The sequence below is a fragment of the Rattus norvegicus genome, chromosome 3, assembly GCF_036323735.1.
Source record: "Rattus norvegicus strain BN/NHsdMcwi chromosome 3, GRCr8, whole genome shotgun sequence".
NCBI classification, from domain to species: domain Eukaryota; kingdom Metazoa; phylum Chordata; class Mammalia; order Rodentia; family Muridae; genus Rattus; species Rattus norvegicus.
Window position 1 is genome coordinate 67,388,631 of NC_086021.1, and position 26,157 is coordinate 67,414,787.

The following is a 26,157-nucleotide window of genomic DNA, read 5'->3' on the forward strand; positions in this document are numbered from 1 at the left end:
TAAGGAGTGCATACAAATCCATGAGTCAAGGAAGCTACTCACCCAGCCCCAAATTGCAACTTGCTTGCTGTCCACAAATCCCATTTTTAAAAATTGCCTAAAACACATGGAAGAAGTTTGCAAATTAATTTTCCACTGTGTATAGAAAAGTAAGCTAGCCACACAGATGTGAAAACCCCTTTTAGCACCTTCATTCTATTACAAATTAGAGCAACCAGATCAATAGTCAAAAAACACTTGAGAGCAGTGTCTACTATGCTAACATCAGAGCATCAAAATTACATGAAGAAGGGTTGAGTCCATAAAAATTCTGTGTGTGTGTGTGTGTGTGTGTGTGTGTGTGTGTGTGTGTGTGTGTGTGCATGATTCACAGAAAACAAATCCTGGCAGTTTTTTTCACAGCTTTATATAAAAATTTGCAGCCCAGATGCACTTTTCTTTACGTAACTGAATTTAAATCTCTCCAGATGTTTTTCAGTTTGAAAGTGGTTACCCCCTGCAATAGAAAAAGACAAGGGCATGGAAAACATCTGAGTAGGCTTAGAATTGTCTCTGGACTTTTACCTGAGAATTTAAATACAAACGTCTAAATCCCATCCTGTACTGGGTGTTGATTAGCAAGCTCAACACCATTAAATGAAAGTATATTTTCTTTGATGGATTAAGAAACATCTTTGCCACCCAACTGTGTCAGGAGTTGAAATGCAGGTAAAGAAATATGAACTTTGTTTTTTGCTCCTATTTTTAATCTCATCCTTAAATCAAAAGCCAATTGTTTTTTACTTAAGGAAGTCTAGCAAATAGAATGTGTAATTTTGTGGTGTTATAGGAGGTGTGGAAGTCTTCATTTTGATGGATAGTTGATGCTGTTTTCAATTGGTGATACGTGTCCGAGGCTGCGGAGACAAGTGGTACCAGAACAGATTAAAAGTACTTTTCAACTTTTCTCCTTGTCAATATCCTTAAACACAGAGGATTCGAATCAGGATTGCCTAGGGCGACACACCTTTACAAAGTAAACATGCTATCACAAGGTAACTCCTGGTCTTTTTCCTGTCTGAAAAGCGAAAATAAATTAAAATGTTTCCTTTTGCTGTACTCAGTAGTAAGCATCAACGAATCAAGTTGTACTTGAATTGAACTTCATACCTGACTTCGTTCATTCAGTACTGCTTGGGGAGTCACCTGTGTGTGCTCCTGTATTCAGTTCCCCAAGTTGCTACAACAGTGTCCATCGTATAAGTAGTTCTGCACATCGTTATTGTCTTAAAGTGGGACCTTATTTTATAAATACTGAACTCAGTGATTTTACCATTTTTAGAACTCAGATTCATGAGGTTCTGGAAACCATAGTTCCCTCACATAGAAAGATGACCAGTCCTGCTAGATAAAAGCTTATTTTTACAACAACAAAACCTCCAATTTATCCTTTCATCATTAATCTAAAATTCCTTTTACATTTTAAAGAAAATGGCCAGTAATTAACTTTGGCATAAGGAACTTCATTCACTTAGAGATACTAATCCAACATATTTTATTTTCATTGATTATTTCTCTTTAAAGTTTTTTTTCTCAGTACAGTGACCACCCATGGATCATTCCGCATCTCTCCATCTCTAGTTTACAGTGGTCTCAAAGGACTCATTTATTAGACTTCCCCAAACACCTATCACATAGGTTGGGAACCCAAAGGTTATCATGAGTTCACCAGCTAGATGCAGTCCAATGAAGAGTTGGGATAGATTGGTTTCTAATCCTAGTTCACCTCAACAAATTCTGTTCCTTTACTTGAAATACACGAATAGACTTTCCCCTCCCAAGGCTGCTCTGCAGCTTAAAGCTATGTGCTCACCCCAGTACAATTCTCTCATCGGTTTGTACTTGTATGTGGGAAGGCCAGAATGGAATGGTGTTCATACTTAATGAAGTCCTCATAATTGTGATTCGTGACTGTTGTGCCCCCAAACTTTCCAAAATTAGAAGAGTCACCCTTATCCAGTCTGTTGGAGCCAGTTCTTGGGCGTCATAGCTACTACTCACTACAAGGGTGAAGGTACATTCAACTTCTCGACCATGTAGTTCTGACTACAAGGAATGGGCTCAACAATTTAGCCAGATGTTTCCCTAGTGTGATAGGCAAATATAATGTTCAATTTGATTGGGCTGAGGAATGGCTTAAGCGTTACTAAAGAGCCTTGCATGTATCTGTGGGGAAACATAACAAGGGGAAGACCCACCCTGAATGTGAACAGTACCTTTCTGTCAGCGAGGGCACGGAAGTAATAAAAACCGGGAGGAGAGAAAGCACTCTACTATGCCATGAGGCAAATAGGCTCACCGCAAGTTTTCTGCCATAATTTTCTACCTCACCAGGGACCTGGAAGTAACAGAGCCAAGGACTGTGGACTGAAATCTCTGAAACCATGGTGCAGAATAAATAATTCCTCCTTTTAAATTGTTTAATCCTGTATTTTAGAATTGTAATGAAAAATCTCACTGACATTGACCATTGGTACCGAGAGAAAGGGTCATTGTTGTGACTGTTAGATCTCGTAATTCAGAAACATTTGGAATTAGTCTGAAGGAGACATTCAGATAAATGCTTTGAAGAAGCCAGCTAGAATGCTGTCAGCAGAGGTTAATGAGTAGTCATGGTGGGAGCTCAGAAAACCAGAGTGCCTTTAAGGATTCAGGGAGCAGCAATTCCTGACCATTAGGAGTCAGATGGGGAAAAGGGAATTGACTAACAATTGGACCAAAGGTTATTGTTTTACTGTAGTCTACCTTTGTCCCATGTCCTAAGACTTTGTGGGAGGCTGGGTTTCATGGTGAAAGATTAATTTATTTGAGGGAAGAAATGTCAAGACTGCCTAGAATTCAGTATATGGCATAACTGCTGGTTGCTTCTTGCCAACTTTAAAGTGAAAATTGTCATCAAAGCACATAGAAGAAAGGATTGAAAACACTGTGGTTTGTCCTTATCCAATTGAGCCAAGAATAATGGACTGACATCTCTCAAACCAGAATTCCAAATGAATCCTTCCTCTTGAAAGTCCCTTCCACCAGACATCTTGTCGTAACACCCGGAAGTCTCAATAACACATCATTCCTTCCTCAGTTTATCAGTGTTCATGAATCTCACCCTTCACTCTTGGATGACAGTAGTGTATCCCTTTCTCAAGCCATATAGAAAAAAAAACTTAGTAAGAGCATTTCTAAAACTTCATATAAATCTATTGTGACTCATGTTTTTATCTCTCTCTATATATAATATACACTTAAAAACTAGCAGATATGGGGGATTATAAATTCAGTCCCCAGAACCTTCACACCCTTCATATTAAAGAGAGAGAGGAGAGAGAGAGAGGGAGAGAGAGAGAGAGAGAGAGAGAGAGAGAGAGAGAGAGAGAGAGAGAAGGTCAACAATGTCTGAGCTCATCTCTGAGTTCTTACCTGGCTGCTTCAATTTGATCTTCAACTTCCAGTGTTCCAAGTCTTTTGTTGATTGCATGCATGATCTTATCTCCTTGGTAACCACTTCCTCTGCCATCAAAGCTAGCTACTATGATGTTTTCTGTGCTTGCAAGGTAAGTGGCCCAGTTGAGTCTGAAGGCAGCATCTGCTTTTTGACTACAGGGACCTGCATATCTGTGAAAAATTCCACCTTTAAATAAAGAATGCTAGCATTTTTCTTCTAAGGATCAGGTATTTGCATTTTTCTCAATCAAGAGCCTGAAAATCATAGTAGGCACTGAATTATTAAGAATAGGTTCATTTATAGAGGAATTTTAAACCAGCAACAGGGCAGCTCTGACAAGGCTCACATCCAAAGACCTACATCTGTGTGATCTGGCTGAAATGCAGACAAACCACACACCTTTTATCCCTCCAACTGTATGCCCTTAGTACACGTGTTTAATCTTACAGTGAAAGCAAGGGTAGTTTGAGAAGGAAGTAGCCATACTTGAACGTGATGTCTAATTAAGAGACAGACAAAGGGATCAATCAGGGAGAGCATACACCCAACTCACAGGAAAATAGCAGAGGGAAGAGAGGCAATTTAAGTGAGAGAGAGAGAGAGAGAGAGAGAGAGAGAGAGAGAGAGAGAGAGAGAAGTTTTACTGGGATAGTTTTACAAAGACAGGTTACAGGTGAAGACAGAAGGAACCAGAAGATTAGAACAAATTGCCAGAGTTAGTTTGAGGCCAGGCAGAGAAATTTAGTGAGAAGGAGAGAAGCCCAACTGAATCAGTCAGCTTGGAGAGGATCTTAGGCCAGAAGAGCTGAGCTGAACCAGCCAGCCAGAGATCAGAAAGAACTAGATGTGGTGAGCTTATTCAGCAGTAAACCTCTGAGATGACAATTGCATCAGGTGAATAAAAGCACCATTTATGGTCTTTAAATTTGGCAACATGACACTTATAGCTGTTTGCTTTTTAAAATACATCCCTAAGATTGGTATTTGGACACTACTGTCAAACACGTTCTACATTCCCAGTACTGTGCAATCTTAGAAATAGAAAATGTAATTCATCCAATACTGGGGATAGGGGAAATTGTCTTATAAAATAACAATGATTATTAGTGTAGTTTTCCATCCCAGTCTATACGGTTTTTTCCTTAAGGACTCTGACCAGAGTGTCACATGATTTTCATTCCCCTCTAGGCTCGTACCTAGTGTTGCTCACTCTGAGACTCTATACCATGGTAGAAAGGACTATTGTATAAAAGAATGCTAGTACTTAAAAACCTCAAGGACAAAGAACTATAACTTGAACTAGGAAGTAAGCATGTTATTCATCAGAGCAAGAATTTTACCATTGTTGTATTTGCAGTCCTTAGAGCCTAAGGTCTACCATACATATAGCCATATGCACCACTTTTATCAAATCTCCTGTGTACTAAGAGATAATCCCCATAGCTCACTTGTGTCTTGTTTCAATGCCCTCTCTAACACAGTCTACATAACTTCTGGGTACATGCATATCCTCTCTAATAATAGTCCCCTCCCAATTCATCACTTTCCCATTCATTGGCTCTTGCAACCCCACAGTGAATGAGCAACTCCTGCATGAAAGCCTCTACTAACACGTTCTTGCCTCTCCTTTAGAGATGGAAGTTAAAAGAACTTTCATTTAAGCAAAATACCACATTGTTTTCATTTAAAACTAGATGGTGCAGCGTTCTAAATTTAAACAGGCGAACGTATTCATACATTCGTATATGAGTAAATATTTTTTTTGTAACATGAAATTTCTTGGCCCTGTCAATGACAGAAAATTTGGTAGATCAAAAGTGCCCTTCTCTTTCTTGTCAAGAAGAAAGGATGGAGATGAGAACCAGGAAAGGCCAGTGGGACTCCCTTAAACTCCAGGGAAGTGAAGCGAAGCACATGATTATGACAGAGAGAAGTGTCTATCTCATTTGTTAAGTTAGGAGAAAACAGATGGGATTTGTAGGTACAAGATGGGATGGGGACTAGTAATCAATGCTGTAGGAAAAAAGAGAAGTATTGGCTTTATATGCCATTAATCTATACCCCTCCCCCAGAGAAGTATAGCAGTTGACTGCCAAATTCCTCTCTCTTGAATACTTACACATCTATTAGTAGAGGGTATTTCTTGGATTTATCAAAATGAGGAGGTAAGATCATTTGATACCAAAATCCTAAACAAGCAAAAAGATTAATTAGGAAGGTAAAAATAGTTATTTAAGGAGATTCCATTCCTTTTCTGTCAGTAATTTCTCAGAGTTCACCAATTTGCTATGTTAGATCGAATACTAGAAGGATCAGCTTAGGATCACATTTTAAAGACATGAAAGGCAGCTGTTTTGCTCATAAATTTGAGTTACTATGGTGGTAAAACAATCAAACTGTTTCTAATGCAGCCGTGAAATCCATCGATGCCTTCTAAAATACAAGTGCAGTTTAGGACTCGTAATGTTTTGTTTCTATGCTTCTGTTCTTTGGCACCCAATCTACTTATCTAGCTTGTTTATGTTCTAAATTTTCCTCCCAAATGTTTTCCTCTTCTCGAATTTCCTTGAAGCTGTTTAGAATTTGCAGTCGGCCATAGCTCTTAAAAATCTGGATTTAATAGCAATTCTATGATTCCTATTGCCATCCCAGCGCACAGAACGGAGCTCGGTTTTCAGCTCAGTCTTTCACAGAGTGAAACGGGCTTCCGTGGAATAAAATGCTTTCACATTCTGTGGGCTCTTCCTTGGGTCTTTTTAAATTCTCGTGCTTGATTTAACATCAGTTTAATTAAAAAAAACCTCAAAATAATAAGTCAGTCTTCTTTACTCTCAGAATATATGAGTCTAATCAATCTAAATGAGAATTCCACATACACAGGAAGATGTAAACTATAGGCTCAAAAACAAAAACAAACAAATGAATGAACAAAACCTGATTTCTAGAGGTGTCTCTTACGTTTACTTTCCCTTTTGTTTCTTGATGGATTTTTGTAGCAATTTTGGTTAAAGAGAGAAAGAGAAAAGAAGATTCAGTAGTCAAATATTTATATAGATGGGCTTATCTGATACCATTTGTGTTTCCTAATTGTTTTGTGCTTTTTATTCAATGTGTAGGTAAGAAAAAAATAATTTTCTATTATACCTTTAATCAAATATCAAACTACTAGTCAAACTAACTGATATTTTTAATGCATACACCTGTCACAAGTCAATTTCTATCTTGTCTGGCCAGCACAAGTGATTAGAAGGAATTATAACTCCATCTTTTTGTAAATGTGCAGTTTTTCTGTGAGGAAGGCTCCCAAGGCCTCACTTGCACAGGCCCTGTCTCAATCCCCTTTTCTGTAGTGAGAAGAACGACTAGTGACTAATGGGTCCCTCCCCCCTGTTATGTTGAAATTGAAAATTAAAATAGAAAATTTCCTTTTAACCATGTGCCCTCCCGGCCCTAAAACCTAAGGACTCCCACTGTGTGCCCGCTGAAATAGAGTAGCGTCTCCATATGCACTGCAGAACTCTGGCACCAGACTGTCAAAATGAGCTCAAGATGTCTCAGGGACAGGGAGCAGTGGCACCCCTGCTGGGTCAGAAGGTGTTTGTTAGCAAGGACCCTGGTGACACACAGGCACATTCCCTTTGAGCAGCGTGCTAAGTTATTCTGCCTAAGTGGGCCCTGCTTTCCAGGGCTTGTCCTACCCTCCACAATGACAGGAGTTGAAGTTTATTTTTCATTTCATTTACACAAATATTTTATTTGTATTAGTTTAGGTTATATGTGTATTAGTGTGTGTGTGTGTGTGTGTGTGTGTGTGTGTGTGTGTGTGTGTGTGTGTGTATTTATGCGAGTAAGAGCAGATGCCCTGGGAATCCGGAAGAGGGTGTTGAAATTCTTGGAGCTGGAGTTACACAGTTTATAAACCAGTGGGTATGGGTGCTGGGAAAGGAACTCAGGTCCCCCGGCAGGAGCTGTATCACTTCCCAATAGTTGAGCCATCTCTTCAGCTCCATGTTTCCCATTATGCTAAATAAATGACCCAAAATCACCTTCCTTTCCCATAAGTCATTATTCCTGAATGGAAAAAGAAACTGAAGAGAAACAAGCACCTCTGACTCAGATAAACCTATTGTTCTTAGTGGTGCCTGAGCTTGACCCGGGCTTACCGCATGCCCCACGTGAGCTCGCTAGGAAATAACAAGCCTCACACACACACCAAAGAAGAAACCTGAAGCTTAAACATTTTTAGAAACAACCTCAAAATTTTAGAATAATTATCTTAGGTATTTTCTAACTCTATGGTTCAAAGATAAAATATATCAGGTGTGATTTAACTTAGCCATTATGGTTTTACAATTAATGCCCACCGGTAGAACAGAGTTCCTAACTTGATGAACTGACCTATTTATAGGACATTTCCCCCAAATACTCTCTTGACAAAAATACATTTTATTTAGAGTACTGTTTTAAGACACACACAAAGCAAAAGTAGTAGTTGTAATAGAATGTTTCCTGGAAAACAACCATTTTAAATTAGATTCATACAACACAAAGAACATATTCTTAGACCAAAAGTGTCACATTATTGGTATTTTATTATTATTTCCATGAAAAGAAAAACTATTCCAAAAGACATATAACTTACTTGTTTCATTCAGAACAATGAAGTCCAATTTTTTTGAAGGCATTTGGACATCTTGCAGCATTTTATCCAAAGCAGAATTGTCCTCCAGGACTCTCAGCTCTAAACAAATACAAGAGACATCCATGATTCCTAACAGTACAAAGAGGTTAGGTCACATGATCCAACTGCGAGCAAGCGTGAACGACGGCAGCTGGGCTGTGCACACTTCAGGTAGGGAGACTAGTGTCCCACTCCTGGGTAAGACACTAATGCCGAGGGGAAATCCCATGCCCGTCCTATTCATGTGCACACTTTCCTACAAGCTGGTGGAGGGGGAAGGATGACAAAATACCTTTTTGATCAGTGCTGCGATGCAGAGTGTAGAGGGGCAGACCAGGGCCTGTGAATGCAACCAGTGAAAGACAGGTTTTAGGTGAGGTGAGCATGAGTGTGTGAGCTTCCAAACAATTACTATCTGGCATAACACAAGGCAGATAGTGCAAAGGGACACAATGCTTGCCTGTCTCCTCCTCACTCCCACTCTCCTTCTTGCAAACAACTACCATTAAGTGGAGGATGCATTCCTGCAAAGGCACGGGGCACAGGTAAATGGGCTAGGAAGTGGACCTCTGTTCTGCTGGACACCTTGGGCAGGCTAACATCTCCATGCTTGATTTCCTCCACAGTGAGTTGAAACTACAGCTTAAGCTTCCCACTCTCTGTGGCCATGTGTTGACCATGCTACCTCTGAAGCCCTGTGTTCCTTGAAGGGTGAGTGGGAAGCGCTCTGGAACCAGCTTTACCTGGAGGAGGCGAGTCCGCTCTCGGGCCCCCCACTCAAGAGAGTCTGGGAGCCAGGAGACACATCTGCAGTGCCTCACTTGGATAAGCAGTTTCTTTCTGGCATGGAAATGTGTTTTTCTCACCAGCCCATATCTTCACTATTTATCCCAACTGTGGTAGCTGTGGAGTGGAAGGTAATGTATAGCTAAGCTATCTTGTGATCTATTTAATTTTGAGGCATTTAAATGATATATTTAATTTCTATATTTGCTTTAAAAAATAAAACCACAGTGGAGGCACTGCTAGACCCGGGTTTGAATCCTCACCGACTTGCTGGATAGGTTAGGACTGTGTCTACGTGCCGATATCTTGCCATATAAAGTGAGGATAATATGTACTTTGGAGAATTTTATTGCAGTTTAAATAAGATCATAACTATTAAGTTTTTAAGCACAGTTCCTGCTATAAAGCACATACCCAAGACATGATGCCAACACTTAACCATGCTAAAGAACACTAAAGAAACACGTCGGAGGGAACAAAACACATCAGGGGCAGAGAAGAACAGGATAAGTAGTTTGAAGGCCCCTCTGCCATTGACTATGCTTTTAAGAATATCTGGATTCTTTTCCTCATTTTAAGAAGCAGCCTGGTATAGAATTAGAAAGTAGGACTCAGAGAAGACCCTTAGAGGACTTTGTGCTTTCTGTGCGATGTGAATCTGCCACTTTGCCTTCACTTGCACAGGCTTCTAGACTTGTAACAAAAATTAACAGTAGCAATCTCAACAGAAGACAGGGCAGTGAGGACTCTGATAGGCACCACTCGCAGTGTCTTATTAACGTAAGGGCAAATGCATAAAGTAATTATTCAAAACCTAGAATGAACTCAGAGGGAAGAAAGTAATGTGTCCACATCACACAGTCCGAGTGTAGAAAGGGACTCAGGTGTCTTCGAGGACTCCTATGTGGTCAAAGGAAAAAGGGCTGAGCAGAGAAGAAAGAGTAGGTTCCTGGAGGCTCTCCTGTCCCTCAGGGATGTAAGGGACAGGAACTTTCACAGGCCAGCCATACGCTCTTCCTCACTTAATGCCAACTTACCCCGGCATCCCAGCTGATAGTACTTTGCCTCTTTACTAAGTGACACCGAGTAATACTGGCATCTTTCTGGATTCAGGTCACAACTAAGGCACTTCTTATTTGTGTGGTCAGTAAGCTGAATTCTGTAAAGCCAACAGTGGTGATTAATTGCTTCATCAAAACATAAATGAGAGGAAGAAACTGACTAATGCCAAGCTCCGATCTCAGAAGACTCAGACCACCGTAGCAACCCTCCAGGGACTTTCTCTTCACCATAAAATGCATATATTAGTTTATGATGACCCCAGTCTCCCATAATCAGGAAATGACAGTAAACACCTAGTAGAATCATTGTTTTGGTTATATATGAATGATAAGTGAAGCAACATAAGTACTTATAACAATTCCAGAGTAATAATAATTAGGGTGAGACAAACACACACACAGACAGACAGAAAGAAAGACAGACAGAAAGACAGAAAAGGACAAGGAATAATCTGTCACTGAAAACCCCTGATGTCATGACCCCACAGCACTCTTACTTATAAAGATTTCTTCCTCCTGGCATTTCTTTATATTCATTACTAATGTAGTACCTGAGAAGAAAACAAAGACGATAAATATTAAATGTTTTACAAAAATGTTAAATATAATCCCCTGATCTCCAACCGCAGGCACACAGGCACACAGGGCTGCAGTGTGTGAGTGTGTGTCCTCTGTCCACACTTGCTGCCCTGCCCATGCGTCCCACCCAGAAGTTCTCTCCCTCCACCATCTCTCCCCATGATCCTCTCTTTAAACAGTCTGAAATGTATGGTTCCAGGGAGTTCTTCCTGAATTGAAATCCTAAGCAAAAATTCAAAACAGAGCTTTAATAGGAAGAATATAGCTGGACAGCTAGCTTGAAATTGAGAAACCCCACCCCCACCCCAAGTACCAATCCTGGTTTCTGTCTTTTTTCTGTTTTATTATGTAAGCTGCATGGCTGTAGGGGCTGTATATTCCAGAAAGTGGCAGAGCTCCTCCTGTAAAGTCTTCAGAAACTACTCTGGGCAACGGCAAAATTCCTCTGTGATGAGGCCAATGAAAGAAGAGCCCAAGATCCTAATGGAGAGTAAAATGCCTTTTGCTGACAGCTCATGTATGCTGTTGGAAGGCGCTTAGAGCAAAGCTTTCTATATTCCAAAGAGCAAGGCCGAGCCACCAGCAGATAGCATTGCCTTTGTCAGCCTTTCAGGGAGCTCATGTCAGTCTGAAGTTAACAGAAGGTAGAATGCCCCTGCAGCAGTCCGGGATGCTCAGGAGAGATTGTAGCCCCTCCAGTGCAAAGCAGGTAAAACCAAGAGGTAGATCTGCTTGGTGGCATGGTGTCAAGTCTGCTGAGCGTATGTGAAAATCATTAAGGCTTCCGTATGTTAAAAAGAAAAAAAAAAGGATTGAACATATTCCAAATCAACGATGCTTTGTGGGAGATTTTCCTGCATTTTTGTGAGAGGGCGTGAGTGTAACGCATGGGTTTACAGCCTGCTTACTGGTCGTTAGAATATACTCACAGATAATCGCTGGTCAGAGCTTCGATACTAATGACTTCCCAGGCTCCTTTTGTAATAAATGTACAGTCCTGTTCGGGCTTTTAAATACGAGACATATTAGACTCTCCCATCCAAGGTAAGCAGAGGATTTAATCATTTATATCAGGAAGTCAAACTTGAGATTGTTTTTTGGGGGCATTGATGTCCTATTCCCTTAGACCACCGAAGGATTCGTATTAGTCTATCTACATGCACTGCTCAAGGTCATGAAATGACTTCTAGTTCAGTCAGGGAAGGAGGTCAGCTTGGGGTCTGCTGCTTAAGCGTACTCACTTTCCTATCTTTCTGGAACTGGCAGATGTGTTTGTAGCCATCTTTGTCACTGACGATTTTATAGAAGCTGCTTCCGTCGGAGGTGAAGTGGGGTTCTGCAGGCCTAAACTAGACAAGAACAGAGCAAAGAAATGTCATAGCACCAGTCTTTCCCCAGGATCAACCCCAGTTCCTGGAAGTCCTCTCCAACCCTGCATCCTTTGTCAGGAGACACAAAGGGCTCCAAAATGAACACCATCCAAAGCAGAGGTGGAGCAGAGAACAAACTCACAGGCTACTTTGGTGGGGCTAAACGGGAGAGCGCACATAAAGACGCACACAGCAGGCTCGGACACACAGAAATGTTTTCATTGTTCTGGAACACGTCTTGCAAGGACGACGGAGACTCCCAACCATGTAGGCACGCAACCTAACACTCTCTCCATTTGAAGGAACTCCCTTGATATTGCAAGTGCACTTTCTAGAAGGCACCTAATGATCTGTTTCAGGTTGGAAGTGGAAAATTTCACTCCCGTTCTTACACAATTTGGTTGAACGTCAGGCTTAGTCTGTAACCACTCCTAGATGCTATCAGGAATCTGTGCCATAGATTTCCCATGGAAGCGCTCATATAGTTATTTTTATCCTGAGCCTTTTCATTTTGCTAAAGATGATCAACAACTTAAAAATATGGTTACGTGGGAAATGGAGAACCAAAAAAAAAAATTATTGTTATTTTTTTAAAGGTTCTATAGAAGATAGTTCTCAGGAAATCCTGTTTAAATAGAAGAGGGTCTCTTTCCAGCCTGGGAGGGCCACGTTGCGTTTTAATTTCTATTTCCTAGTTATGTTGCGAGCAGGTAGGGGATGGTCTTTTAAAATTGTTGGTTCACTTCGCCTTCAGTGTTTCCTCTCTCATCAGTTCCCGTCTGGGTAAGGAAGGGAAGTGCTTGCCTCTTCTATTTAGTGATTCAAAGTGAATTCATTTATGAAGCGAGCTGAGGCGTGCAGTACACTTTGTGTTCCCATTACAGAGTTCTCAAGCACACTCCCCTCTCTAGACCCATGTTCACAGCCTTATCTTTTTAATACATTTCCCTGTTTCCCCTGGATGGAGTTGTGCCTAGTAGAAATGTGTGAAAAGTGGCATCTGTCTGGTTAAATACAGAGAGGAAAAAACATATTTTTTTCAGAGAGTCGTGAGGAAGTGTAGCATGTCTCTTGCCATGGAGGAAACCACTTTTCTTGTTGGCAAACCTCTCTCCTCTGCCCAATCAGTGCCTGGTTAAAAAGGACATGGGAATGTTGTGATAGCTCCAGGCCAGCAGAGAGAGGTCGTCATCTTCCTGGACTGAAGCCTCACCTCTCTCATCCAGTCTTTGCTTCTCTTCGTTTCCCTTTTTAAAAAGCTAGGTGTCATTCAGGTTTCATCTTCCCTATAAGGTGTCATGGTGGCTGGAGTCCCTCTCCCCCCCACCCCCGGTGCTTTCTTCCACAGTCTCAGACTTGAGTCCGGGGTGCTATGCATGTACGTGTCAGGTGGTGCCGAGCAGAGCAGTGAGTCTCTGGGGGTCCCCTTGCTTTCCCAGATAAAGCACACCCTCAGAGTGCCTACCAACATGTGGTTTCCTTCAGAGAGGTGTGCAATGGACATTATTGGATTGGTGCTGTTTCTGATGGCTGCCATCCAGGCTAGATCGAACCCCTTTTTCTGCTTCCAAAGTGTTTAGCTCAAACAAGGGGTCAAACAAGTATATTCTGCATCCCGGCAGTCTTTCAGCTCACTGGAAGCCCCAGTTATCTGGAGAACATGTTTTGTTCGTCAGTTCTGAGCATGACTTTGGTGTTTGACTTGTCCGTTTGCCTTCTTGCGTAGACAGTACATTCATTATAAGAAGCACAGCTAATACTCCGAGAAATGGGCCAACTCACATTTCTATCAGTGACAACATAGTGCCTTAGTATAGGACAAGCCACACATTAACCAGCTTTGAATGTCAGTCGAGATGAATATGAAGTCTATAACTCAGAATACTTACTCTTCCGACCCAGCCTGTGGCACTCGTTTCAATATGCTCCTGCGTCTGTGAAGAAAAGGACAGTGCAGTGTTTCAAAGAGAGGACGGTGGAATCTGTGTGCGCTTTTTCTTTCTTTCAAAGATGGAATTCTCGTGTATCTCAAGCTGACAATCTAACCAAAGCCTTCAACTTCTAATCCCGTGTCAGCTTCATAAACACTAGGGTTATATGGGTCTACCACACTTAGCTTTACACTGTGTGGGAAAGGGAACCAAGGCCTTCAGGCATGCTAAGCTACTATTCCAAAGCACTACAAATGAAATTACTCTTAATGACAAGAAATGAAAACATCCTATATGTCTGTTTATGCTAGTCTTTCTCATGTGGTTGCATTTGATCGTTTATCTCTGTAGCTTGGGGCTGGCCTGAAGCTCCAACTGGCATTTTAAATCCAGTCTGCACAGTACTTGATGCTGTCCTTTGCTTTCCTGTAGCCTACTAGCCCATTCTCAGACCTTTTCTTAGCCCCTCGGTCTAGATTCCTGCTCTTACTCTCTTCTCATGGAAAACTCCCTCAGCCCCTTTCTTCAGCCCTTCTGTCATTTCCCACGGACCCTCCCATCATTCACATCTTCTGGGTGTCTAGAGGGCTACAGTCTCCTAAGTGATGCTCAGTTATCATTCATTCCTTCTGGTCCATTATCCTCCCTGCTCAGCCCCTAGCTGACCTTCCTTGGCAACAGACAACTCTATTCCCATTAAACTCTTCATTTTAGAATCCTGAAACAGCTTTCCATCCTTTCAAGATAAATTCAAACACCTCAGCATGGCCCCTGAGCCCAGATCTAATCCCTGGCCTTATTTCCCATCCAGTTTCTCACTTTCAGCTTAGGTGGTAAGCACATTCAGTCCCTCTAGGCTCTAAGCTGTTCACTGTGGATGTCCTCACCCAATCCTCAGCTTAGAGGGAACTTTCTCTCTTATCTGTTCACATAGGACATCTTATCCTAGATGGCTCTCTACTTTCCCCCAAGCCAATTCCTTGTCTTGTTCACTTGACTCCAGTAGAGTGCCTGTTATTACCCTGTGTCTATCTTAAACCCTCTTATTGCACAATATCCTGATATTGTTGATGAGTCAGTCAGCAGAGAGCAAAGAGCCCTGGGTTTCCTGGTATGAGTTCAAGTGTGTCCTATGACATAGGCATTTTTCAACCTCACTGAGCCCCAGGCTTCACGGTGCCTGCCATATTGTAAATGCTCAATGCAAAGAAAGTCTACGGAATATCTTTACGACTGCACTCCCTACCAGAACAAAAACATTTTTTTGGGAAATGCAGGCTGTTTAGTTAATTAAAAAAAAAAAACAATCCCATAGCTTAGCAACGAGGTGGGGACATTTAAAGTAATATAATGTTTCTTGCAGAAACAAATGAGTGTGTCGAGATATAGAGCGTCACTCAAATTCTCTGCCCTGTGCCCATTTAGGACGCACGTAGGTAGGTGTGTGACGCAGGGCTCATGACCAGAAAGAGAAAAAGAGGCACAGAGTGGTCATAGCATTGGCCTGCAAGACTGCAGTCCCAGCCACTTCTGTGGCTGCTGGCTCTCAAGGTAGCCTTGCTGAAATCCTCAGCCTGGAAGGACTTCAGGGTGTCCTGTCTGGGAGCCTCAGCACCTTACACTTGGATCAACACCCTCTCGGGCTGATGGTTCTGTGTTTGGGTACTAAGTCAGTCTTCTGCTTAGAAATGGTTTCAGTCTAGTAATGGATCTGTGCCATCTGGTATCTGTTTTGTTACCCACATGCTTAGCTAGCTATTTTCCATCTTTTATTTTCTACCTGTTAAAATAACCTTCATTTTGCTTGCCACCTCTAGTCCTCATCCTCATTTTGACATCACGGACTTCAACTTCTGTCATCTGGCTTTTACTCTCTCCCTTTCCCCCTCCCAAGTGATCACATCCACAGCATGACTAGCAGGCAAAAGAGAAGCGGAAGCTCCACAGGACATCGAGAATTTGACAGGCGAGACTGACCTCCTGCTTCAGAGCTGGATATAGACTCAGGGAGAAGAGAGCCTAAAACATTTACAGATCCCAACCTTCGCTGACCCGGATGACTCGAATCCCTGATGTTGGGATAGCAGAGCATCCCAGGGAACTCTTACCGTTGGACAGTTCCATACTAGGTTGGTCTTATCATAGTCGCAGATCGCCATCACGGAATAGTTCTGAATCCTCCTGAGCCACTGCAACGAGATTCTGTCTTCTGAAACCCAGGCCACGTCACACAAGTAGTGATCCCTGGAGATAAGAAGAGGGGAGGGGTTTCAGAAATTGTGCGGTTGGGGGAGATGGCACGGTGGATAAAGTGCTTGCCTTGCAAGTATGAAGATTAAAGTTCAGACCCCCACAGTCCCAAGTAAAAGCCATGGAGTTATGGCAGCTACCTGCAATCCCAGCACTTGAGAGGCAGAGATAGGGGATCCCTAGGTCAAGCTTGTACCTAGACTAGATTGAATTAGCAAGTTCAGGGTTTAGTCAGAAACCCTCCTCAATAAATAAGAGTAAAGAACAATCCATAAAGATGCCCCCATGTCAACTTGAGGTCTCTACAAACATGAGCACACATGTTCCCATACACTCGCTAACACACACACACACACACACACACACACACACACACACACACACACGAAATATGATTTTTTTCAGACCTTGTTGCAAATGAACATTTTACTTGAGAAGACAGAGTCTAGTCTGCTGTGGCTTAAATATGTATGACCCCATAGACTCCTGTGTTTGAATTGCTTGGCTCAGAGTGAGTGACACTCTTGGGTGTGTTGGAGGAAGTGTGTCACTGTGGGGGTGGGCTTTGAGTTCTTCTATGCTCATGCTATGCCCAAAGTGACACATAATCTCTTTCTGTTGCCTTCGGATCAAGACGTAGAACTCTCAGTACCATGTTTGTCTGTATGCTGCCATGATGATAACGGACTAAACCTCTGTCTGAAGTGTAAGCCAGCCCCGATTTAATGTTTTTTTGTTTTGTTTTGTTTTGTTTTAAATAAGAGTTGCTGTGGTCATGGTGTCTCTTCACAGCAATACCACCCTAAGACATAGACTAATGAGAAGTAGAATTTTATATCATTAGGAGCACCATTTAATCACATAACACGTTCTCTTCCCTTTAGCTTAAAATACAACTTAATTTCTGAAAGAAATTAAAGTATATCTAACAGAAAAGTATCTAACAGAAAAGGCAGCAGACATATCCTAAAGTGGCTTAACACAACGTGACTGAAACCATATGTTTAGGACAATGAAGTTCCTATCTTGACTCCGGGTCCCAGGTAGTCAAGGGTGAACCTTCCCAACTCCTCTATGCTGAGAGTAATTTAGTGAGGTCAGGGACACTTGTAGACATGCTATAATTTTCTAGTAATTCAACATACTCCCCTCCCCATCAGTGTGTTTCCTGCAAAGCTGCTACTGCTAAATCAATGTCCCTGGCATCCAGGAGCCAATCAGAGCGCAGTGTCTGAGAGTGCTTCTCCACCCCTGGAAGAAGCCAGGGCCCCAACCTAGCCTGGCTCTTCTGCACTCACCTGAAGCTGGGGAGTCAAGAGAGCAGAAGGAGGGTAAACTCTTACCCAGGACTAGTAATGATATCCTTACAAATAACTGAGAAGGGTCAAAAATAAAACAAAGAAAAGATTAAGACACTTTTAGTTGAGGGCCTGGATAGTAAATATTTTTAGTGTTATGGTCTATGCGCCCTTGCTACTAAGAAGAAGCTACACCTGAACCTTTTATCAACTTCACTTCAGATTGGGAGAAAAAAGTAGACCCAAGCCTCAACGAACTTTTCAAACCAAAGAACTATGACCCAAAATACCTTTCTCGAAAGTCAAAAGATGGCCCTGTGAATAGTCTGTAGTATTTTAACCCAAATTTATAGAACCAGTTCCAGCAGGCTGTCCTCCCCAGTACATACCTTAAAGTACGTTTAGAACTGTATCGTGATTTACAGTGACATGTGCAGAATTTATAATTCACTCTTCTGGTAGCCTCCCTAACAGTTTTTTTCTCTGGATGCTTTTTTTTTTCCTTAGACATGTTTGCCAGTCCTCAGGGGTGATTTCAGTAACTGTTCATACATCACTTCTCTCCAGTGTCTGATCAAGGCCTGACTACCTCTGTCAGGAGTCAGTTCACGGTGGGCCTTTCATCTTACTTTATTCCTCTCGGCCCACAGCCTTCTTTGCCTCCACTCGGCCACTCTAAATACCCCCTTATTTGGCAGCAGCCATCCTCCCCTGAGGTCAGCCTGTTCTGGCTTGACTGCCAGCTCCTTTGAGGCAGGGGCGACATTGGTCTTGTCTATAAAACAGGTACTTGCTAAGTTCTCTAGGAACGCAAAATTCTGTTGTGTTAGGACTCACAGCCATCCTTCCTTAGAACTCCCATCTGTTTCTGTCTCCCCTCTTTTCTTGAGCTCCGAGTCTTACGGAAGATATTAATTGAGCACCCAAGATCAAATACTCACAGCTCCACAATTCCCCTAGGATGGCATGAATGTCTCATGTGGCAGTGCCCTGGAGACCCCTTGGGTCTCATGTTATTTCACTGTGGGGTTTCGGGTGTGCAGCGTCTGTACAGCAACCAGGCACCACATTAGCACACACGATACTACCTTCCCATTTCAGGGTCCCTCACGCTCCGCTGCCTTGGTCTCCATGTTCTCCAGAACATCCAAAATCGTTTTCCCAGTTGACCTCTTCCTTCCACTTTGACCTTTATTCTGAAATGACTTCTGTGCCCTTACTCTAGTTCTTAGCTGAAGTGCCTCCATGCCAGCGGTGGTGTTTCCTATAAAGTCTACAAGTCAGTGTTGCTAGCATCCAGGGGCCAATCAGAGTGCAGTGTCTGAGAGTGCTTCTCCACCTCCTGGAAGGAGCGAGGGCCCGAACCTAGCCTGGCTCTTCTGCACTCACCCGAAGCAGGGGAGTCAAGAGGGCAGGAGGAGAGTAAACTGTTAATATATCCTGGCAAATAATTGGGAAAAATTAAAAAATAAGGCACAGGAAAATAAAGTTTTTCAAAATTAATATTCCACCAAAATAAAATCTACACCAAAGATCAAGAAACATCTAGCTGAGGACACAGATAGTAAATATTTTAGTCGTTCTGATCTACATATTGTCTGTCAAATTGCCACAGTATAGAAGCAGTTAGAGACAATGCTGACATTAATAAGAGTGGCTATGTCTCAATATAAAGGTTCAGTTTCAATGCCATGAATTCCTTTTCTATTGTTCTTGTCCCTTTCACAATATAAAACCATGGATAGCTGTGAATGATATGAGGACAAATGCCAGCCAGGACGGATTTGAATCATGGATTCTCTTCTGTTAGACCTGGTCCTACACCACTCATTTTTGCCCGATTAGATTCAGCAACCACATACCACCACTACAACAAACTCTTTGGAGACCAAAGCAGGCAGATTGTTGGAAGTTCAAAGCCAGCTGAGGCCACAAAATAAAACCATGTCTCAAAAAACCCAAAAGATCTGGAGAATCTGATGAGATTTGTGAAATCTCCTTTGCTAGAGAGAGAAAACTTCTTAACTCACAGACACACGCTGTCACCCAGAAACACTCTTCCTCCTTTTAAAAGCGTTCTGATTGCAGTGAGGCAGGTGGGAGCAAGAGAACTCGTTCATGCCCCAAGTCACCTACGGTAGGTAGCTTTATCTATGAAAGCTGTGTTATACCTTAGGCTTGGCTGTCCACACTATAAAGCCACTTCTGTCATTAGAAAACACTGAGCAGTGGAATGTGGGAGAGCAGCCAGCAAACTCTTGTGCATGGGTCACATTATGTGACCTGGCCACCATCCCTGGTGTTTCTAGATAAAGGTTAACAAACCTGGGTCTGAGACCTTAGTCACTGTCAGTGACTCAGAACGTACTCTGCACTCCGAGAGGGCTCAGGAGAGGCCTTTCACCAAGGAAGCAGACAATCTGTTTTAAAACGTTTTTATAAACATTCTTTCCTCTAACCACAGCCCTGAGACAACATTAGGCCAGGATGGCACTTCAGAGTCATGAAAAAGACGTAAACCGATGGACGGCTTGCCTCAACTCCTCACTCAAAGGTTTAAGTCCCCACTTTAGCCAAAGGAACATGCCACCAGCAAGACTACCCACTATCTTTGTAGGATAACATGCTGACTGAGGAGGGGGCCAATTTCTGAACAAATCCCGTCTCTTACAGTGAGTGGGAAACGATGGGGGATTCTTATACAGCTAAGCCTCCTTCAGAGCCTGGTCTTTTATCCTAGGTTGGGCAAAGGGACCCAAACGAGGCTTCAGAGTGTTGGAAATGCATCAGTCACCAGAAGAATCTGGTTGCTTATCATGTGGAAGCAGTGGATTTCGGGAATTATACGAGTTTATACCAGTGTGAAATTGACTCTAGGCTGGAAACTGCCTACTTCCCTTAAGACTCATGACCACTCTGTGAGGCAGGTACCACTGTGGCTCCTGTCTAGCAGATGAGGAAACACAAGTGTAGAGGAGTAACTTGCCCAGAAACGTCCAGATCCAGGATTCAAATCAAGCAGATGGCTTCAGATTCCCCTGTCCCTATGTGCCCCTCCTGAAAATATCTTCCTGTCCCATTGGGAAGTCCTACTAGTTCATCCCACTCTTAGGATTCCCTGAGTGTACAACTCCTTTCTCAGTGAAATGTATTTATTCCTTGAGAGTTATGCATAAGCCAGGTTTTACAAAGAAAGTCAGCCAGCTACACTCACAGGACATCCTGCTGTGGCAAATCTTGCAAAGTGACTCCTTGTCCTTGCAAAGAGGAAGGACTTCATAAAAAGGCTTTTAGGTGACATCACTGCCTCTAATTTATATAAATGTTTCAACTGAACATTAATGATATGTATGCTTTGCTAACTGGAGGGGATAAGGGAGGGGGAAATGCTACCCGGAGCCACTGCAGCCTGGGACTGATTAATTCAATGAGTCACCAGAGGAAGCAGGCGTACTGCCAGTGCCGGCCGTGGGCTCCATGCCACCCTTTGCTCTGATAGGGATGCCAACCCTCCTGGGTCCACTGACAGATTGCTGAGAAGAGGGATGGGTGGTGGGATGCAGGAGGGTTGAAGGAAACAACATTGTGTAGTAGCACGAAAGCCCTAATCTGTCTGCTTTCTTCTGGGTATCACCTGCATGCTGGCTGAGGGGGTGGAATGCCAGTTCAGTTTACCTCTTGCCTGGCAAGGTGATGAGCCTAGTGTGTGTAGACCAAGGGTCATCGGGTGTTCAGAGAAATAGAGGGAGTCTTTGTCTACTGTGTCTCTTATGGTCCAGGGTAAATCATCAGCTGGGTGTGATGGGCCCCCGAGGCTGTTCACCAAATGTTAGGAGGGGTCACCTCACTAGACACACCCTCTCCAGTCCAGTAGTTTTAGCCTGCAGAAACCTAGTCAGAGGAAGGAAAGGGGACTTGGTCCACAGGGTGATTTTTGAAAGCTATCCTTGGAGCTGGCTGTGGGGATTCATTCCTGTGCCACACACCTACAGGAACACATGGAAAGCCCAACTTTCTTACCCACCTTTCCATTCATCTACCAACCCATCCATTTGGCTACCTGGCTTCTTCTCTATTACATTATTCTATAGTATCAGACACTGCATCTCAGTCACCCTGCTTTGCACCAGTTATTATAAAATTGTTCCCTCTCTGAAAGATCTTGTCTTGCTTGACCCTGGAAACACAACTATTAAAGAAAAGTTAGGAATTTCACAAAATCTGTGTTGTATACTGTTTCCTCACAAACATTTTGAGCTCTTGGGTTCCCATTTGGCATTGTCAGTGAACACCAGCAGTTCAACTAACCTAACTAGTCACAAGCTTCAATCTGTGAGTGTGGTAGAGAGGCTCATCCTGTTCCCGGTCTAATTCCTAACAGAGGGGCAGACCAGACTCAGCCACTAACAGGACTCCACTTGCTGACAGCTCTGTGGAAGGAGTGGACAAACAGAAAACGAGTGGGGAGACCTGGGAGAGCCAAGGAGAGTAGTGCTGAATTTGTTTGGTAGTTTTCTCAAGGATCTAGTGAGTCACGAGGGGAAGCAGTGAGACACTCACTAAGTATGCCTTGTCAGGACTGTCTTGGTCCTGGGGGTCTTTTACTCAAAGCATGAAAGTGTTGTCTTGTCAATTGAGAGACTATTTTCCCCTGGTAGACCCAGGGTTTCATTGTAGAAAAGCTATGATCTCAGCAGCACTAACAGAGATCGCAGCTGTACCTTGGAATCTCCCCTGAACGGAACACTTCCCTGTGGCATTTCCTGAGACAGACATCTCTTTGGTAGTATGTTCTACGTAGAATAGTATCAGTCAATAAGGCAGCCCTCACCAAACCTTTAGCTTAAGAAAGTGTGGAAAAGCAAAGAAGTAAGGTGACTTAATTCTCGAAGAGCAAACACTAAGTCCTTAAGTCTTGGCTAAGTCTTCTGAGCTCATCACTTTCCCAACTGTGCTTTCAACGGTGCTTTCTTGGCAGGGAAGACTCACTTTCACCAGCTGTGAGGTGACTGTGGAAATGATACTGTAGGGTGCTGTGTGGAATGGGTGAGAAACCAAGGGTAGATAAGTAGCCCAGACCAGAGAAAGCGCTCACCACTAAACCTTACTAGTCAACCACTTTGTTTTAGTAAGTGCAAAGTGTCACTCAGTACCTATAGCTCCTCCCAGGACTTCTAACCCCACCCGATCTCCCAAACCTATGTAGCTAGGGCAGGGGTGTATGTATGTCTAGGGGTGCAACACTGAGCTTTACACTCTCCTTTCCCCCAGTTTCTAGGTCAGGAGATCTCTTGGTTCTCAGCTCTTGTTCTATTGGTCCACAACTCCTTCCTAGGTGCTCTCTACTTTTTTTTTTCAGGAACCTACGAGAAACAGCAGGGGCAAGACTGAGGCTTGCCCAACACAAGCAGCAATTGTCTACCTACTCTAGAAGTGTGCCACAGTATTATGTCGCATTGAAATAAAGATTTTCAGATTGTTTAAAAAAGTTTGGTAACCACTTTTGAAGTCTATGGTAGTCCTAGTCGGGACTGTTTTCTGGGCTGCATGCCTCCACAGACAGGTGCTGGCTGCAGTTTGAGAGGTCCCAGCAGATACATCCAGTCTTTCCCTGGGCAGCCTTTCCGGTGCGCTGTGGGTCAACCTCAATGCTTTCCTTCCATCTTCCCTGCTCCACGCCACCGGTTCGGTGCAGATTCCTCAGGAAGCTTTCTTTGATCCCTCCGGGCATAGAAAACCCATCACACTGCCAACTTGGAATGCCTCCAACCGGAGGTGGCCACTTCATTCTCCTAGCCACTGACATGCAAGTTTGGAATCTCTTCCCTGATTAGAAATGCCGGAGGCATCCAGCCCCAACCTCTTTAACACACCTTGATTTTGTAAATCATGGTTTTTAAATCAGTGTTAACTTAAGAGTCTTCTGGGTTGAAACAACAGGCTTTAGAGCCTTTGGGTATAGCTTTAGATCTTGGGGTTGGGGGGGGACCAATGGACAAATTGATGGATTTAAATTTCTTACTGATTAAGATTCCTTGCCCGAATAAAGGTATTGTTAGTTACTTCCAACCAAACTAGTAGATTTCAGCATAGTACATAATTTGCACCAAGTTCGACAGTGTCAACTGAGGCACAGGATGCTTCCTGTGATGTCATCTCTGGTTCCTCCCTGGGGGCAGCAGCTGTAGTCACAGAGAAAGTTTCTCATAGTCCCCTTTCTACCCAGAGAGCCTGACTGAACAGGCCTACTCAAGGTTAAGGTCTTTTCCTTAACCTTTGGACCTCATTCTCATATCTGTACAAAAGACGTGTCGTAATAGCTGTTGGGAAGAGAGCTACTTAGAATAACTTAAGTAGTGAGGGAGATCATGTGTTAAGGCCCATGTCTGGCACACAGTGAACGCTCAACACATGATAGCTGCTCAGGTTTTTATAGGAAAAATGGCTCGGTCTTACAGTGCTTGCACAGCAGGATTACAGAATCTGAGAGTATTTAAGCAAGTGACATCTTGAGAGTTAACTGACTATTGGGGTTCCCAAATGTGACCCACAGTGTCTCTGAATTTCTCTGGATCTGTGGGGAAGAATTATAGCTCATCCAAAATGAGGGTATTCAGCTCTTTTTAAAAAAAATCGTTTTTAAACCACTGTTGACATCTAAAGCTAGTCCCAGATTTGGGAACTGTTTCTCAAGAGGCACCCAGGAGCTTTGCCATAACACTGTACTGGCTACAGACTGGTCATAGCACTGTACTGGCTACTGGTACAGGTCATAGCAGGGACCACCAACTGTGGTAGACACGTTATGCTGTAGGTGGCATGTTGCCATGCCCAGAGAAACCTGCATGATCCTCAGCATGTACTACCACCGTTCTCCCTCACTGGAGTCCGTTTCTCCCTGTGGTGCCTCCAAGATTCCAGAACATTCCTTCTCTAGAACTCTGGATTTTCTCTGACTATAGAAGCCCCCCAAGACAACCAGTGGAGAGGTTCCACTCCAGCCTTGTATGTTCTCACTGGAACCCCCTCCCCCAGCCCCCATCACCTTGTCCTGTGGTTTTCTTTACATCAGACTGAGGTGTGTTTGTCCATCTGGTTATTGTCTGTTTCCTCCAGTGATGCCTGGCTGCCCTATTCACTGTGTGTGCCCATCATGAGAACTGGGCCAACAGGAAGTTCCCGGACAAAAGAATGAATCAATGATACAAGATGATGCTATGATTGCTGCTGCCATCTGTGTCTGAAATGTTCTACCTGGGGAGCAGGAAACGGTCTATACCCAAGCACTCAGGTGGGGCGTCTTACCCTGTTGTCACAGATGCAGGAGCGGTGATTTGCATGGGAATCGTAGTAGTAGTTGAGCTGAGAGAGTCTGTATTTACAATAAAGAACTTTACAGTTGGATTCACAGCTCCTGCCTAGGGGAAAAAAAACCACAGAATTGATAATGATTCTTTTAAAATAAAACAGCCTCATCATTACATAAATTTAAACTTCATTAAAATATCTGAATTATGGCTATAGAATTACAACAATTGGACACTGTCAAACAATCTAATAGAAATAAAATGAACACAAAGGAAATCCGTCATGTGTTCAGGTAAAAAAATATTCGGGTGTGAGTGCATGTGTGCATGTGTGCATGTGTGCATGTGTGCATGTGTGCATGTGTGTGTTTATCAAACATGAAGGTCCAAACACTCACAGTTAAAATCATGATGTTTGCTTGCTCATAATCTGTGTGCTTTGTGCCAGGGAGGACAAATGTCTTTTTACAAAAGCAATTCTGTCATTTGCCAATATATCCTGACTGTATAGTAGAGCAGTTTTTGGTAGCTCCACTAAGAATATCACTTGTATAACATCAAAGGCTTGGTCCATTGTGAAAAGAAGCCTGAGGCCAGAGGCAGTCGTGCTGATGAAGTGGGTGCCGCCTTCACTTACAGTCTAGGTTAACCGTGGTGGGGCTCAACGGTCAATATTATAACAGAAGTCTCTAAGCCCTTTAAAAGTGTACACATGGGTCTTCCATTGACAGATTAGTCAGAAATAATATGATTTTTAGAGACTGATTTATGGAGCTTCCCCCCTACTCAGTTCCACTCATCAAAAAATAACATTCTCTGGAAACACATCTCCATATTTAATTTAGGATCTTTTTTCCTTTTAACTTCCTCTCCCTTCCTAAAATGGCAGATCTTCATAAGGCAAATTAAGTGAGTTGGTAAAAATAAAAACTCCTTTTTTTTTTCCAAATCATTTATGGCAGAAATACGTTGTTAGCTTTTCCTGTAGACGACGAAGACGCTGTGGCCGTTTTTGTTATGGTGCTGAAGAATTCCTGGCTCCCTCCTAAAGCCCTCTCCTGGCTTAAACTGCTTGACAAGGATCCTTGATTTTAATACACACAGCGTGGATAGCAGGGAACAATCTTGAAACCCAGGATGCGACACGACTATCTCACATGTAGGACGTGCAAAACTCACGTCAGTGCCAAACCTGTAACAGAGCCACTGAAACTCGTCATGCACTGTATCCTGTTAATTAGTAATACAATCTGATATATAACCAGGCTTTTCAACTTCAATTCGGGCTCATTCCAACTTCCACAAATGAGATGAGCTCCTGATTCAATTACAGCCCTCCCTTTCCCTTCATTCAAGCATTTCCTACCCCTCCCCTACCTCTTTCAAAACCATTTTCACCATCTTTTTCTGCCTGTC

The 26,157-nt window shown here is 42.9% G+C and overlaps 1 protein-coding gene and 1 long non-coding RNA gene across 2 annotated transcripts in view; one reads left to right on the plus strand and one right to left on the minus strand.

Annotated features, from left to right (window-relative positions):
- Window positions 1–26,157, minus strand: part of Dpp4 (dipeptidylpeptidase 4) — an 81,629-nt gene that overhangs the window by 17,837 nt on the left and 37,635 nt on the right. Inside the window, exons 10-21 of the mRNA NM_012789.2 lie at window positions 24,740–24,852; window positions 15,995–16,130; window positions 13,845–13,889; window positions 11,827–11,934; window positions 11,515–11,591; window positions 10,504–10,557; window positions 9,983–10,104; window positions 8,452–8,499; window positions 8,121–8,219; window positions 5,598–5,667; window positions 3,454–3,648; window positions 43–97 (exon numbers count right to left, since the gene is read on the minus strand). Coding sequence (NP_036921.2) covers window positions 43–97; window positions 3,454–3,648; window positions 5,598–5,667; window positions 8,121–8,219; window positions 8,452–8,499; window positions 9,983–10,104; window positions 10,504–10,557; window positions 11,515–11,591; window positions 11,827–11,934; window positions 13,845–13,889; window positions 15,995–16,130; window positions 24,740–24,852 — 1,122 coding nt within the window. The remainder of the gene's footprint in view (window positions 1–42; window positions 98–3,453; window positions 3,649–5,597; window positions 5,668–8,120; window positions 8,220–8,451; window positions 8,500–9,982; window positions 10,105–10,503; window positions 10,558–11,514; window positions 11,592–11,826; window positions 11,935–13,844; window positions 13,890–15,994; window positions 16,131–24,739; window positions 24,853–26,157) is intronic.
- On the plus strand, window positions 24,378–24,921 carry LOC134486365 (uncharacterized). The gene is made up of 2 exons (XR_010065194.1): window positions 24,378–24,439; window positions 24,551–24,921. It is a non-coding gene; the product is annotated as an uncharacterized LOC134486365 (long non-coding RNA).